Source organism: Cydia pomonella, chromosome 18, assembly GCF_033807575.1.
Source record: "Cydia pomonella isolate Wapato2018A chromosome 18, ilCydPomo1, whole genome shotgun sequence".
NCBI classification, from domain to species: Eukaryota; Metazoa; Arthropoda; class Insecta; order Lepidoptera; family Tortricidae; genus Cydia; species Cydia pomonella.
The window spans coordinates 981,112-999,281 of NC_084720.1; the positions used below are offsets into that span (position 1 = coordinate 981,112).

An 18,170-nucleotide genomic window follows, 5' to 3' on the forward strand; every position below is an offset into this window, starting at 1 on the left:
CTTAGAAAGGCCTCAGCTGGTATTTCCTTTTAAGCACAAAAGTTTTAGTTACTATACAGTACTTCATTCGCAAAATACGTCAAAATGCTAAGGCACGTAGAAACAGAAGACGCCCACGTCCAATCTCTGTCCGACCAAAATAACCCCTTGATTAGCACACACTAAGCAGGAAAAGGAGATTGGACTTCCTACTAGAACAGCCACGTTAGGACTATTAACAAACATAGATCAGACAACACGCAGAACAGACTGTCTTCTCACAACAGCGTGCCGTTTTATACGAAAAAATATTGTTTTATTCAATTTTATTTCAAACTAGGTCAAGTATTCAAACCAAATAGATCATATCAAAGGATTCATAACTACTTTGAGCTTTTTGCTTTAATGTTAAACTTACTGGCTTCTGTTCGCGTATTTATCCAAGTGGATCTTGTTAATCACATACAAACTTGAAATTATAATTTTAAAAACGCGGCAGCAAAAACGTGAAAAGTAGTCAAGTGGCGGGGCCCCATTGGGTGGTCAGCACGGATTTAGAGAATATTATAAATTCATCTATTTAAGATTATCCATGTATGAAAATATATATTTCTATAATCATCATTAAATACGCAATTCGAATAGAACAATTAAATGCTTGTAATGTTTATGCATTTCGCCACACTTAATCAAATCAAACAGTAAAGGTTTTCCAGTTTCCTTATTACAAATGACTACCACCACAAAACAAAGTTATGGTTTGAGGTAATTGCTATTAAATTTTCTAATTAAGGCTTAAACTTTTAAGGTTAAGTCATAAAGAAGACCTACCTTACAATTATATTAACAAAATAACATCTTTAAAATAAGACAGAACTCGGACCAGCCGGTCGCTCCCGGATGAACGGTCCATACCAACAAATTTTATACCACACGTTTTTTTTTGCTGTATGTTATCCTTGTCTAACTTGCTACCTACTTTCGGGTGCTAGAAGAGCGTAAATATAGGTACTTCAAATAGTTCAATTTAGCCACTAAATACAGCAACATCTCACTAACCACTCTCTGGTGGCCGACAGTTTACTGGTTTTCGCATCGACCCGTGAGTGGTGAACCGCCACTTGAAGGGCTAAATTTATATTAGGCTAATTTTACACCAAAATATATACAGTAATGTCCTAACATATTCTCAGAATAAGTTTATCTCACCACTACCACCACTATACAACTAACAGGAATATGGAATGTTTATTTAACAGTTCGACCTTTCCCATTATCACGAATAACATGTACAGCAAAAAAGACAAATATTTGTACTCAAAGATAACTATCAGAAAAATATCCCTCCGTCTCAAATTTCATCGCGCCTAAACCAACAGCGTGCAGCGCTCGAGTCGTTAGTCGCAGTCGTAACTAATTCTTGAAGTTATTTACCCACGACTATATTGAAATGTGTTAGTTTAGCTAAGTAATTAAAAAAGTAACTGTTGTCGTGACTTCTGTATGTGGTCGCCATGAACTTTAATTTGTGACTAAAAATCAGTGTTAGAATAAATTTTAAATGTGAAGCCGTGGTCTGTGAAATCGAAATGTCATTAAAAATTTAAAATAAAAAGATGATTTGAATCGAAACATTCAAAACACTAAAAGACAAAATATACAAAACTAATATAGATAAAGAATATCATTTAAAAAATATTATAGTGTGAGTATGATTAATATTTACAAACGTACATATTTTGTCATTAGTAATAATTAATTAAATTTTTTGTTTTATTTATACATATTTACATAAGATATCTTGCGTATGTGTGTCAACTTTGTTTTTTTGTACTTAACTATTAAATCAAATAAATAAGTAGCGGTAATAAAATAACCAAAAAGCCACAAAATGGCTATGCTTAGCTCAATAATAGAAGATAAAGAGGAAATCCACTTGGACACAGTTTTGGGCAAACTTGGTGCATTCGGGAAACACCAGGTGGCGACACTGTTCATGTTGGCTCTAGTGTACGCCACGGGAACTATGTACAACGTCAATTATGTATTTGCTGTTGAGGAGGTGCATTACAGGTAAGTTCAGTTATTATCATAACCTTCCCTACGTTTTCGACCTAGGTAACCACGGTTATTCTTGATTTAAAGTCCAATGAAATTAAATATTTATGCCAAGTTTTTTCATCCTAGCCCAGCCCTAGTCCCGGTTTATTACCACAGCTCATGGGAATCTGGGATCCGCTTGGCAATTAATCCCAAGAATTGGCGTAGGTACTAGTTTTCACAAAAGCAACTATCATCTGACCTTCCAACCCAGAGGGGAAACTAGGCTTTATTGGGATTAGTCCGGTTTCCTCACGATGTTTTCCTTCACCGAAAAGCGACTGGTAAATATCAAATGATAACTCATTGGTATGAGCCGGGGTTTGAACCCGCGACCTCTGGATTGAAAGTCGCACGCTCTTACCGCTATGCTACCAGACTACCAGCGCTTCGTAAAACAAATATACCTTACCTACACATTTTAAATGCTCCTAACTGAAAAAAATCTAAACACAATCAAAACGGATTAATAATTATGAAATATCAAATTCAGATATCAAATTGTGAAATAATATTTTTTAAAATTTATAATAATAATAATAATTCAGCCTATATACGTCCCACTACCCACCCGGCTACCACCGCTTTTTATAATTTAATAAAAATAAAAAATGAAAAGGACTACGTTTCCACGCGATCGTACCTTTATATCTTAATTATTGAGTATTTTGTACCCTTTATTTACGTATATAAACTAGTTCGATGACGCCATGTTTAAACAGCAGGTAGACAATAATTAAATGTTCTATTTATGGTGCCGTAGGTTGATAAACAGAGCATAAGGACATAAGGTCTAAACACACACTTTAAAAATGTGTAACAAAAAGCTAAAAATATGAAAATTGCTTCTAAAAATGCGCAATTTTATTTTTGAGGGAACTCAGAGATTACCTTTTTCTTTTTTTAAACTTACAACAAATTTTCGGACGTGGACCGACTGGGACACCATGGATTATCTTGTCAAAAAAGTGCAGGTCGTTTTTCAAGCCATGCGTCGCTTAATGACATAATCCGTCGATCTCTTGCCACCATCAATGTGCCTGCTCTTCTTGAGCCGAATGGCATTATCAGGGATGATGGCAAGAGGCCTGATGGGGTGTCCTTGGTTCCTTGGAGCTTGGGATGGATATTACTGTGGGATGCTACCTGCGTAGACACACTGCTGGCACCGTCCCACCTCCAACGGACTAAGGTAAAAGCGGGCGCAGCGGCGGAAAGCGCCGAAATGTTGAAACGTAATAAATATAAGAGCCTCGGTAGAGACTACCATTTTGTACCACTTGGCTTTGAAACTCTAGGTCCATGGGGTCCCAGCGCGCACAAGTTTGTTGGAGAAATCGCGAAACGTCTGGTTGACATAACTGGTGACCGAAGAGCTGGCGGCTTCCTCGAACAACGTATCAGTATTGCGATACAACGAGGAAATGCTGCCAGCATCCATGCTACAATGCCTCACGGGCCTATTTTAGATATACTTAAGCTAGTTATAGTAATCATCTGTATATATCCATTATGTATATTGTTATTGTAAATAAATACTTTCTATTTATAACAAATTAAAATTCAAAAACATGATATCCGCGGTGCCGAGCACGCACATCAACCTCACTCACGCACGCTCAGTGAGAGTACAACAAATTTTCGGACGTGGACCGACTGGGACACCATGGATTATCTTGTCAAAAAAGTGCAGGTCGTTTTTCAAGCCATGCGTCGCTTAATGACATAATCCGTCGATCTCTTGCCACCATCAATGTGCCTGCTCTTCTTGAGCCGAATGGCATTATCCGGGATGATGGCAAGAGACCTGATGGGGTGTCCTTGGTTCCTTGGAGCTTGGGATGGATATTACTGTGGGATGCTACGTGCGTAGACACACTGCTGGCACCGTCCCACCTCCAACGGACTAAGGTAAAAGCGGGCGCAGCGGCGGAAAGCGCCGAAATGTTGAAACGTAATAAATATAAGAGCCTCGGTAGAGACTACCATTTTGTACCACTTGGCTTTGAAACTCTAGGTCCATGGGGTCCCAGCGCGCACAAGTTTGTTGGAGAAATCGCGAAACGTCTGGTTGACATAACTGGTGACCGAAGAGCTGGCGGCTTCCTCGAACAACGTATGAGTATTGCGATACAACGAGGAAATGCTGCCAGCATCCATGCTACAATGCCTCACGGGCCTATTTTAGATATACTTAAGCTAGTTATAGTAATCATCTGTATATATCCATTATGTATATTGTTATTGTAAATAAATACTTTCTATTTATAACAAATTAAAATTCAAAAACATGATATCCGCGGTGCCGAGCACGCACATCCACCTCACTCACGCACGCTCAGTGAGAGTACCCCACACGTATGGGTTTGATGAAAAAAAAAGTTTTTTAATTTTATGACGTATTAAAAAAACTACTTACTAGATCTCGTTCAAACCAATTTTCGGTGGAAGTTTGCATGGTAATGTACTTACATCATATATTTTTTTTAGTTATGTCATTTTGTTATTTTAGAAGTTACAGGGGGGGGGACACATTTTATCACATTGGAAGTATCTCTCGCGCAAACTATTCAGTTTAGAAAAAAAAATGATATTAGAAACCTCAATATCATTTTTGAAAACCTATCCATATATACCCCACACGTATGGACTTTATGTTTTTTTTTTTTTAATGACGAATTAAAAAAAAATACTTACTAGATCTCGTTCAAACCAATTTTCGGTGGAAGTTTGCATGGTAATATACATCATATATTTTTTTTAGTTTTATAATTTTGTTATTTTAAAAGTTGCAGGGGGGACACATTTTATCACTTTGGAAGTGTCTCTCGCGCAAACTATTCAATTTAGAAAAAAGTGATATTATAAACCTCAATATCATTTTTGAAGACCTATCCATAGATACCCCACAAGTATAGGTTTGATGAAAAAAAAAATTGAGTTTCAGTTCTAAGTATGGGGAACCCCCAAAATTTATTGTTATTTTCTATTTTTGTGTGAAAATCTTAATGCGGTTTATAGAATACATCTACTTACCAAGTTTGAACAGTATAGTTTTTATAGTTTCGGAACTAAGTGGCTGTGACATAATCGGACAGACAGACGACGGACATGACGAATCTATAAGGGTTTCGTTTTTTGCCTTTGCCTACGGAACCCTAAAAAAGGGATATATTTACCAGAGTCGTTATATTTGATTGTATTGTCCACAGAAGTGACCTTTTTCTAAAATGTGTTTGATCCAATAACTTAATATGCATTCTAGTATAATTTTGTGTATGTCAAATATTGGAATTAAAATTAATACCATTTCTTGGCTTTCGATTTGGCTTATACTTACGTAAAATCGATGAGAAACAAATATGGTGACAATCTGACAATCTGACAATGGAGGCTGAAGGTGGCCATATAAACTGAGATACAACAATGAAACTTTATTGATTTTAAAATAAATATATTCAGAAAATATAAACCCAATTTAAAAAAAAAAAAAACAATCTTCTGCCAAACTGCAGATGTTTGTTGGCAACTCTGTACCTATAGTTGCCTCAATGAGAAGTATATGTACAGTCAGCATCAATAGTAGCGGATGAAACAACGCGCCAAAAGTATCTGATATTCCGGATAACTTTTCCAAATATAGATAAATCTCTAAAATTTACATTCAAAAGTATATCTTTTACCGTCTTAAGTGTTCTACATATATAACCACCACATTTTGGGAAGCTGTTACAGAATGCTAGATACTTTTGAAACCTTGTTTGATTCGCTACTTTTGATGCTGACAGTACTTGTGAAAATACGTGAGTAAACCACACCATATTGTAAATAATTCTAATTATTAATATTATTATTTAACATGTAAGCGCTTTGGTGCCTGAACTGTAAGCTTGTGTGTTGCATGAATAAACAATAAACAATAAACAATAAACAATACCAATAACATATTCATTTAAATGTCTGACTGCAGCGATTTCGATAGCCCAGACTGTGTGAGTGTTATTTTAAACCCCAAACGTGTATGAAATTATAACGTATAAATAACACTTGCACCAGACGTATAAATAACAAAGTTGCACCAAGATAACTCTGTTTAATGAAAAGCTCACATCAAAAGTTAAAGTATTACCTACTTAATTTCAGATGTAAACTACCAAACTGCGAGAACAACATCAGTTTCTCGGTCCCTTGGCTCAACATATCTTCACCAGACTCCACGGAGGAAGGTATCAAGCAATGTACAAGATACCAGCTCGTTGGAGACAGTTGTCCACCTGTGTTCGGTGATAGCAGTGAAGTGTGCCAGGAGTGGGTGTATGAGGACCCTCACAGCTTCGTGGCTGAGGTGAGTCATTTCAGAATTCAAAATTCGTAAAATTATTCTGCAAGTAGGTTTCAACTTAAGGGCTCTTTTTTCAATACAACATTTATTGTAACCTCATATATGTAGTGACATGAAAAATACATAACAACATTACAAATACAACAGCCAATACCTGGGTAAACATTACATTATAATATTCTTAAAATAAATAATTACTAAAATACAACCGAGATGTATAATCTCTATGGTTAATGATACATTAAATCTGGAGATGTAAAAGGTCGCCAAAGTCAGGTACTAATACTAATAAGATTTGAAGGTGTAAAGTCTCTCCAAGTGTCAAAATGAAATTTATACAAAATAAATAAATCGCGTCTAGTCTCTTAAGCTAGCAGTCTTATAAACTACTGCTACAGAATCACAGAATACATGACTAGTATGTATACAATACGTCAAGTATATAATACAATATTACAGAGACGTTTAGTATCCACGGTTAATATATTAAATTTGGATATGTATAATATTAATAATAATATTGATGTACTTTAACATTGTCTACTGGATCCATTGACTGTTTTGGTGGACGGTTCGGTTAAAGCAGTATTCTCAGGACCGATTAGAAGATTACTTTAGCTTTTGGTAGTCAACTATTTGAATATGAGTAGGCAGAAGACAGTCCCTTGTGTTATATTCGGGTATCAAGCAGTGTACAAGATACCTCCTCATTGGAGACAGTTGTCTACCTGTCTTCGGTGATATCAGCGAGGTGTGCCAGGACCCTCACAGCTTTATGGCTGACGTAAGTGGTCATCTGGCATATCTTCGTTTCACTTTTAGATACTAGTCTCCTCTCATGGATGAATTAAAAGCTTTTACAGAAATTGAGATAATTTTTTTATGCAGTATTTGAAGATGTTACAGTTAACGTTTTGAATAATATAGAAAATAGTTCCTTATTTACGTCGATATACATATATACAACAAGGTTCTGTTCACGATGTCGACATAGAATGATTTCTGTGACAAAATCTATCATATGTTCTTCCCCGGGACTCGAACTATATTCCTACCTCATCTACTTAAATTCATTCAATAAAGTTAGTATTAAGACAGACCAACAGACCCCAAATCCCGACTGATATTAGAAATTGAAAGAAAAGGTATTTTTAAATAGTTGTGTGACATGATGAATATACGTAGTCTATGTATTACATATTAGCAAATATTAGATAGATTTTAATTGCACTTTGAAACTCGAGATGTTGCGAAGCGAATTCTTAAAAAAAACTCATAATAACCTGTTTAAACGTAAAATTTCAATCAGATTGCATGAGACATGGTAGTTACATTACTTTTAAAATAAAGTCAAATTATACTACCGGATTATTACCATAAACTCCCAACAAACCTGATCGGTCACACTATTCAACGAAAGAACATGATACCTCATTCTTTAGAGACGCTATCTGAATATTGATCAACATTACAAATTACATGAGTCATCTAAGCGTAATCCGAATCACTCGCGCTACCTACAGATATGACTGGACCGATTTCATGAATGAATGGATGATAACAATGCTCAATATCATTCGAGTGATTGTAAATAACGCACTGATCATGAACTGAAGGGTCTACCCATCAAGTACAGTCGTCATCAAAAGTAGAACGTACTACGCGTTAAAAGTATTTCTTCTTCTTCTTTAAGTGCCTTCTCCATCCCGGAGGTTGGCGACCATATGTCTATATGCCATTCTATCTGAAGTCATGCGAATTAGTTTCTCTATACTGCCCACGTCCAACCAGTCTCTCATGTTCCTTGTCCATGATGTTCTCCTTCTCCCACGTCCTCGTTTCCCTTCAATCTTCCCTTCAATAATTAGTTTTAATAAGTCATATTTTCAGTTTCTATATATATGTCCGAAATATGTAGCTTTCCTTTCTTTAATAGTTGTTACGACTTCCACCTTCGTAAAAGTATTTACAGTACATATGGTGCTACTTTATAGCACTAGTGCGAAAATTTGCATATTACGTTACTGTGTCGAACATTTAAAGGGCCATATGTACTGTAAAACGTTGTACGATACATGTGCGAATAGGTAATTCGCAACTCGTGTCGATTTAAAACACTCCCTTCGGTCGTGTTTTAATTTATCGCCACTCATTTCAAATTTCCTATTTTTCGCACTTGTATCGTAATGTACTATTATCTACCATTAAATTCCAAATGTCCGTAATTAGAGCTGTTTCCATAACAGTCAGGGGCGCAGACGACACATAGAAGCTTTTTATGCGAAGATAGAGCAGGAATCATATATTGAAAACCCCCCAAGACCCGTCTCTTCTACTACCTCTATCACTCGAATGAAGGCAGCAGTATTTTTTACTCTTTACCGTCTCCTTGTTTAGGTATATTGTGTCTTACGTTATCTGTATAAATACATATGACTTATCTACCTTTTATATACAGAGGTCTTGCAGTGACTGTACAAATACTAAATTAAATTAATAACTAGCTTAAATCTAAAATAGGGTCTTGAGGCATTTTACCAAGGTTGCTGGCGGCATTTCCTCATTGTATCGCAATACTGATACGTTGTCCGCCACCTTTTCGGTCACCAGCTACATCAACCAGACGCTTCACGATTTCTGCAAAAAACTTGTGCGCGCTGGGACCTAAAGTTTCAACGCCAAATGGTACAAAATAATATCTATTTTTGCCTCTACATGTAGAATAATTATACTATAGCAAATAATTCTGTACTAGAACAGAAGAAATTTATCGCTATTGAGAAAGGTATTCGAGACTTGTAGATATATTTGGCGCGTTGTTTGATATGCCACTATTTATGCCAATTATACATGTACCCCGAAAATCGAAACTGTTCTGCCTCTCTATCGCTCTTGGATACTCAAACGATAGAGAGGCAAATAGATAAACGAACGTAGTAGTTCACAGTAGGGCTTCGGATCATGACTAGAAAATTCTTGGGAACCCAGACAATCAAGCCAGCAAGTATCAACCGACAAACGACAACAATAAAACTATTCAGAACCCGCATTTATATTAAACAGGGTCTTATAAACCCTAATCTATAGTAATAAGGTATATTTTTGCTTGGTATATAAGAATGTAGTATTCGTAGCGTAGCAGAACAGGTTTGGTGCCAGCATCAAGTTTTTTGCAAACATTTAGACTAGCTGAGTATTTATTTGCCGCAGTTCGTAAAGGGTTGCTTGAAGTCTTTGCAAGCAGTCTTGATGTGGGGGAAAATTTACTTAACATGAAAATAAAAGCCCTTCATTCGCGATATTTAGGGTCATTGATGATGTTGTATATATTAGACTGCGTTTCGACCAGGACATGTGCAAGGATGCGTAGGGAGGGATGTATTGTGTTTGTTACCAATAGAATCACTTCAAATTTCAATTGGAGTATCGATACAAACCTTACAGGTTTAACGATACTTAGTAAATAAGCTTAGTTTTTTTTTTGTAATTACCTGAATAAAAAAAAGATAAAATAAAGTTAACGTAAAAAAAGATACGGCCGTTTATGCCGCAAAATAACGTATAAGTACTTCCCGTTGATCTAGAACTATGTAATTTGGCAAGTAATATCGTCTTCACAACGAGGAAAAATCTAAAAACTATAAAGTAAAAAGCCCTCAGTAGGTTGTTTTCTTAATTTTTGTGCCAATTCTGCACATTTGTTTTACAAATATCTGAATGAAATTTTTTAGGGTTCCATACCCAAAGGGTAAAACGGGACCCTATTACTAAGACTCCGCTGTCCGTCCGTCCGTCCGTCTGTCACCAGGCTGTATCTCATGAACCTGGACCCGAGTACGTCCTTAACCTTTTGACCGCCAAAGACGTCATATGACGCGCGCGGTGACAGCCCAATATCAACCTTCATGCGTACCGACAAGGTTCACGATTACACGCCGCATACGATAGGCGTGGCGTTCTAAAGGTTAAACTACGTCCGTGGACCTGGGTACTTCCTTAAACTACATCCATGGACCCGGGGATTTTGACCCGCTTTGTGTGGTAGGGCACAGCACAGCGGATGTCATTCCAGTTCTAGAGCAGAGCCCAAGTGGGGAAGTACCTCCACCTTACAGAAAACCGCAGCCAAATAACACTAGACCCTACTCATAGTGTTGTATTCCTGCCGGTGGGGGTTAGGGTCGGCAACGCGCATGTAACTCCGCTGGAGTTTCAGGCGTACATAGGCTACGGAGACTGCTTACCATCAGGCGGGCCGTATGCTTGTTTGCCACCGACGTAGTATTAAAAAAACTGTGATAGCTAGACTGTCTAGTTGAAGTTTTCACGGATGATGTATTTCTGTTGCCGCTATAACAACAAATACTAAAAAGTACGGAATCCTCGGTGGGCGAGTCCGACTCGCACTTGTCCGGTTTTTTTTACAAAAATTTCGTTTTAAAATTCCAGTTCGGTCTAGCATGCGAAGAGTGGAAGCGGGCCTTAGTCGGCACGGCGCATATCTTCGGGAACATGCTGGGGTTGCTCGTGCAGGGACAAATCTCTGACAGGTACAACTTTTTGATCTGCTTAAAATCAATAATGTTGAGGAATTAGAAAATAGTTCTTTTTGGTTGAGTTGGTATTCATGTATTTTTCAGTTGGTTTTAGTTTTTACGTGTTACCAAAATATAGCAACAGTGCATGCAAAAAGTAATTTTTTTTTAAATCAAGATAATTAAATCATGATTTCATTTTATGCAGTTGTTTTATAGTTTGGCCAGTTATTGTCATATAAACCATTTAAATCGTAGCAAGTTTGCCTATTAATTAAGCTGTCAGTTTCAAGCTACATTCCTTCATTTCATACTAATTGATTACCAGGTACGACTTTTTTATTTACGACAAAAGTTTTGACACCACTTGTCTAACCTCTATACTAATCTTGTCTTTACAAGCTTTTATTTAACTTGCCCTGTTAGTAAGTATATGTGTGTTTGTGTAGGTCAAATCTTGAAAGCTAAATTATTATTATTATTGTAGTTGTGGGCCTTTGAATGCCACGTCGATCAGGCATTGGTCTATTGTGACAGCCCTTTAAAGTTCATTACTGATGCCCGTTGAATCCAGGAAATTCCAGATTCTTTGGGCCGTAATGTTCTGTACCTCATAGGGTTGCAATACGTGCCGCCCTAGGTGGGTACTTCTTTTTGACATTAGTGGTCCACAGGAGCAGAGAATGTGCATTGCAGTCTCCTCTGACTCAGCAGAAGCTAAATTTGACCCACTTCCCGGTTTTCGATTGACCTTAAATTTTTCATACATATGTAAGTCGGGTAACAATGCAATATCTACCTAACTCATCGAGCTGATCTGACGATGGGGACAGGAGGTGGCCATGGGAACTCTGTGATAGAACAAAGTAACCTAATTGTATTTGGGGTATTTAGAATTGTCTCAATGAGTATTATATGCCTGTGGGAAGAATAGTACAGTTTTTTGCCATAAACTTATGGTATTGTTGAGGTATGCAATAAAATTATTGTACTTTATTGTTATCTTGTCCAGGTACGGAAGAAAGACAGCAGCAGTTTTCTCAGGCACCATGGGAGGAGTGCTTGGTCTAGCCAAGAGCTTTGCGACCTCCTACTGGCCCTACGTGGTCTTAGAGGCGCTTGAGGCAGCCATAGGAGACGCACTTAGCCCTATGTTCATGCTTAGTAAGTGCTACTTTGCTCGATAATTACTACATCTGTCTCATTCCTGTTGCAAAGATGGATTAACGTTAACGTTTATGACGCCAATGATGGATATATCTGCACCGTAGGTCCAACGCCGAAGACGGATTAATCCGTCACAGGCCACAGAGCAACATAGACCTACATGCATATGCATAAAGTTCAATTTCAGTTTGGACACTTCGGTGACGTGGCCTCTGAGTGACAGCTTTTGTGTTTGACACGGCATCAAAAAGGTTATAAGACCACTTAATGTAAATTAATTTAAGACGATTAAAGATCAAACCGAGGTCTATAAATAGTCATTGAAAAACCTGTTTGAATTTGAAATTTGTTGCGTGTAGTAGAGTTGGACCAAGCTGCATGCAAACTCCGCATGGCATTTGCAATAACAAAGTGTAGCGATATCATCATTAATGTCACATTTCTATGAAAATTTGACCTAATGACACTTTGTCCCGTTCAAGTCAGTGTATAAATCAAGAATAAGTAAGTAAATATTCTTTATTGCACCACAAAGAAAACAAATTTAAAAACAGATTTACAATGTAAAGAAAGGTAGCAACAGGCGATCTTATCGCTATAAGCGATCTCTTCCAGACAAGCTTAGGGTAACATTAGGGTAGGGGAGTAAATTATAATATTATAATATAAGGATGACAGTTAACAGACTTCAATAACGCAAACTAAATGTTGTTGCTAAGATCATTTAAGTTTTGGTCTTTGCGCAATTGTTTCAAATGAACAGGTATAGGTATTTCACTAATTCCCCACGGCGTGAAGAAAATGTAAACTTAAGAAAGGGATGTTAAACGTAGTGCATTTAAATCGTCAAAATATTGTATCCCGTTAATTCTCATACTAAATATTTACCGATTGCAGTCCCTAGTTAAATGTAACTTACGTAACGATGCCGAGCTTATAAACACATCTTATTTCGAATTTAAAGGTACACTTTTCAATTTACAGGCATCGAGATCGTAGCAAAAGAAAAGGCAGTCCTATACCAAATGATTCTCCTGAACGTGGCTACCTGCGGTCTCATTATTCTTCCCTTCATCGCCTGGGCCGTCCCCTATTGGAGATACTTCCTTCGCGTCATTTACGCACCCGCCCTCATTCTCCTTACTTATTCCTTCTTCCTTGATGAAAGCATCCGCTGGCTCTTCAGTAAAGGCAAGAAAGAACGTGCCATTAAAATTATTGAGAAGATTTCAAAAAGAAACAATGTTACTATAGAAAAACAGATACTTAATAAACTAGACTATCAAGAAGAGGAAGAATCCACTGATTTTAGTGATTGGAAACTGCTGTTGAAGACTTTTAAATCCAGGATTATGATGCAGAGGTTCTTAGTGTGTATGGTGTGGTGGTTTACCATAACGTTGATAAACTATGGAATGATGATAAGTTCAGTGTCGTTTGGTGGGAATAAATATGTGAACTTTTCGTTGTTGATGCTGATGGATATACCAGCGAACGTGTTCTATTGGGTGGCGTTGTCGAAGTATAGGAGGAAGATGCCGCTGCTGCTGTCGTTTTTGGTTGGAGGCGTGTTCTGTGTTGCGCAGCCTTTCGTACCATCAGGTAAACTAATCATGATACTCATTAGTATTTAATATAAACAAGATTTTGATCTCATAAGTTCCATCAACTAAATTCATAATCCGAATGTCCTATTAAGTCACAAGTAAGTACCAGCTAAGATCACAAAGTCTAAATCATAAAATTGAAATTAATTGTTTAATCAGTACATAGGCCAAAGGACAAGTAATAAAACGCTCAACATTCGTTTCTACCGTTTGTAGCGTTCATTATATTTTTGGCTAAAATATAAATCGATGATCGATTAACAGAATAAATCTACCACTAACAATTGAGTTTGTCAAATTTCTTCAAGCTAGTCATCTTAAATTTCTATCATAAAACCTAAGTTTTCTAACGGTTTTATTTCTTCAGATTACGCATGGGCGGGGCTGACACTTCTGATGGCCTTCGAAATGCTAGCCACCTTCTCCTACAACATCGTGTACATGTACACCTCTGAACTCTTCCCTACCTACACGAGGAACTCTTTGGTTGCCGTCTGCTCATCGGTTGGAAGAGTAGGAGCTTTACTTGCTCCACAGGCACCTTTATTGGTAAGAATTGAGCAAATAAGCAGGTATCTTTCTTTGTCGTTCTCTCTTGACTGGACTGGATATAAGGTCGTTAGGAGCAATGTAAATCGGATTTAAACCACTTGGTAGCTTCTGTCTACTGGTGTACTGTGCTTACCCTCGATTTAGCGTAGTATAATACTTATTTAAGCCATATTTAAGGCTTAGGTATTGATTTAAAAACTCTTAATAAGATCACGTTTAATTTTCATATAAAATATTCTACTAATAAAACTAATTTGTGTTTTTTTTATCCGTATTACGAACCCACTCGGAATAATATTTTGGTACAAAAGAATACGCGTCGTTGACAAAGAAATTAGAACACGCCTTTTAATAGTAAATCTATTGTTATTATTATCTCTATGATTCGATTCTTGACATTACTCTTATTCTCTTCCAGATGACGTATTGGGTCGGCTTCCCTCCTCTGGTCTTCGGATCTCTTTCCCTCCTGTGTGGTGTACTAACTCTCCCGATGCCCGAAACAGCTGGCTGTGAACTACCCGACACCATTAAAGAGGCCGAGCGAATCGGCAAGAAGAAGAAGACAGAGTTTCAAGAGGAAATAAGAATGCTGGTGAAAGAAAAACCTGTCACGTAAACGGTGATGAAAATTATACGAGTATAACAGAAGATTAAAGCAGAGTGAAAAGATTCTAATGAACTTTTTTAGAACCAAACAAGTCTGTAGTCTATGCTTTTTTTCTTTGGATTTGGCTTATCTAAAGACACTTGTTTTTAAACATTTGCAGAGTCTGCGTCTGCGTTAAACTTCGCGGGTTTATTCTCATTCCAGGACATTCTGAAATGGTAAAAGTGAATCTAGAATGGTTTTACAAGGTTTTTGTGTATGGATCCAACACATTTCAGATAAAGGTCACTTCTGTGGACAAAGCTTTAACAGTTAATGCCTCGAGTATGTACCCGAGGATATATATCACGTTTACATGTATATGTCTATATAACGTTTTCTTATTTGAGTATAAATTATTGTAAAAATTATGTCTCCCGAAAGGGTACAGTTGAAAAATTAACTTAAGATAAATATTCAATAACTTTGCAACTATTTATTAAAAACATAATTTAACATGTCATACCAAGACAGAAGCAAAATCCACAACGTATTACGCTTTGTTAATATAATCAAGCAAAAAACAACCAACACCCGCTTCTTCAAAAAAATCTCGTAACTATGCGATGTCCACAAAAAAGACGTGAACGAGTTAAGCATACAATAAAATGTTAACCCGAATGTTAGAAAACATTTCAGAGCAAGCGATTAAGCACAACTAATTCTCCTTATTTCAGTTTATTAACCGACTTCAAAAAAGGAGGAGGTTCTCAATTCTAATGATTATGTTAGAATTGCATTTTTTCTTATTGTTGTAATAGTTTGTAAGAATGGATTGTGATGTGAAAGGAAAGGTAAAAATAAATGTAAATATTGTGCACGACAAAATGAGATGAGGTAATTAGACCTCATCTTATTTTGTCGTGCACAATTTACGTACCTACTTACTTAAATTGAAAAAAATTTGAATAACTAGTGATTTTATAATACAAAATTAGTCAAATAGAAGTTATAAAGTAGATATTAATTTATAATTCAAAAGAAAGAACGTAGAATCTACAGAGGTTTATTACAACTTTCTCTTTCACTTTAAAGCCTGTCCAATAATTTATCTTTTTACTGCTAAGTCAGAATTCGTTGCAGCTGCAGACATGAATAGCCAAGATGAACGACACATTGTTTCTAGATAATATATTGTTTAATTGATGCTAGCGAATGTTTGCTAAAGTCTGAACTTGAGTAGACATTCTAGAGGTTGAAGTAATGGTCGTTCTTAATACTTTCCGCTTTTAAGAGGGCGATGGTGTGTTGGCCCGCCCAAAGCCCGGCAGATGTGACCATTACCCCATTCCCTTTGCTGAATAAGTAATTAGGTTTTATGTTTTAACCGTTGCGTTTGTTAGTATAACTGTGTTTTTCATAATATAATTATTAAGGGTCTGTCCGCAGTGTCCGCCAAGACGAAAATTCCACATGAATCCAATGTATGCCTTTACGTTACGTTGCCGCTCGCCGCTCACCGCGCTGTGCGATGCTTGCGTTGTGTATGTCTACTAAATAAATATTATAGGGACATTCTTACACAAGTTGACTAAGTCCCACGGTAAGCCAAGAAGGCTTGTCTTGTGGGTACCCATACAACGACATAAGTATATAATATACAAATAATTAAATACATAGAAAACATCCATGACTCAGGAACAAATATCTGTGTTCATCACACAAATAAATGCCCTTACCGGGATTCGAACCCAGGACCATCGGCTTCATAGGCAGGGTCACTACCCACTAGGCCAGACCGGTCGTCGAAAGTAGTAGGTACCATTTGTGTATCACTTTGTCCAAATTGCACTTTGTAGGGAGTCGCACCGGGGAGGGATCAAGACAGAAATTGAGTTATAATATAATCTCATTTCCCTAATTCGTATCGTCCCACGGTCTTACATGATTTCCCCGTATCTAATTACCAGATGATGCAACGTCATTAGTGCAATGGCTGCAATGTGCACTGGCCAGGTGCCACGGGTTCCGTTCAGCCATTTGCCTTTTAAGACAGGTATGTAGCCGAGAAAGGACAGGCGCTGTGAAAAATTTAATACATAAGTGAATTTACCATGTTTAGTTTGATATATATTTGGTGTGGATTTGACACGACTTTTGAAATCATTACCTTTGTGTCAGACGCCATTTGGCACATGTCTGGACACTCTGGACGTATGCCGTTCTCCCATGCTGTCAGGAAGGAAAATTGGCTTGTCGATGTCCCGCTGCGGGACAATGTGTCGGTCTTGACGGAAAGTTGAGCGCCAAAAGTTTGTTCTGACATATAGAAATGCTAGATCATTAAACAAGGATAGGCTACAGTTAGTCAGTATCGTCAACAAACTTCCCGCTTTTAATAGAGCGATGGTGTGTTGGCCCGCCCAAAGCCCGGCACATGTGACATTTTTTTGCAAAATGGAGGCGATCAGACGTATTTAGAATTTTATAGACGCTCATCAAATAAGTATGCGCATAGACGGAATACTAATAGCCTTGGAAAAATAAATTAAGAGAGACTAACTTAATTGGCTTAGTTAGTCTCTCTTAATATTAGTCTCTCATAATATAACGAATGAGATATAAATCGAATCGTTTTTATAATGTGAATAAATGAATTATATTTTTTTTCGGTCGATTTCAAAACCGGCTGGCTGTCTTGATACCAGGGTGGTAGGCCTGAAAAGGTGGCCTAGTTATGAACAACTACCAGAGGCTTGGCTCAAGTAATACACATATTAGAGATTTCATTGCTCTCAAGCGTTTATTCATGAAAATGTGACTTGAATACAAACGACACCAAAGATACGATACCCCTATGGTATGATGTTTAGATGCTTAGCAATTTATCAAAGCCTGACTAGGTGTTCGGAATAAATTTGATATCGTGTTCATCGAGTCAAAATCGCAATGTTAGTCTTAAAAAACGTCAGATCGTAATCTTAATGGTTTTAGATTTGAATATAAATTCAAATAGGTATATGAGGCTGTTTTATTTTTCGTCTCACAATCAGTTCTAGAAGCCTTCGAAGATCATATGTACTGTGTGCATCATTTCATTTTCAAAATTCTGGGTAGGTCAACTGCCATCGGCGTCGAGGGGCTACCGCGAACACCAAATTTCGAAGTTTTGCCTCTCTTTCGCACTTGCGAGAAACGAAAAACGAAACTTCGATTTTCGATTATTTAAAGATTATATTGCGAGAAACGAAAAACGAAATTTCGATTTTCGGGTATAACCCTGATGTACATTAAGCTGC

At 37.2% G+C, this 18,170-nt stretch overlaps 2 protein-coding genes across 3 annotated transcripts in view; one reads left to right on the forward strand and one right to left on the reverse strand.

Moving 5' to 3' along the window:
* Window positions 1-18,170, reverse strand: part of LOC133527635 (protein prickle) — a 681,722-nt gene that overhangs the window by 642,091 nt on the left and 21,461 nt on the right. The gene's annotated exons all lie outside the window — the stretch shown is intronic.
* LOC133527754 (solute carrier family 22 member 1-like) lies at window positions 1,689-14,913 on the forward strand. The gene is made up of 7 exons (XM_061864908.1): window positions 1,689-2,052; window positions 6,223-6,424; window positions 10,871-10,971; window positions 11,969-12,120; window positions 13,108-13,725; window positions 14,098-14,279; window positions 14,701-14,913. The coding sequence occupies exons 1-7, from the start codon at window positions 1,871-1,873 to the stop codon at window positions 14,899-14,901; spliced, it is 1,638 nt and encodes a 545-aa protein (XP_061720892.1). The 5' UTR covers window positions 1,689-1,870; the 3' UTR covers window positions 14,902-14,913.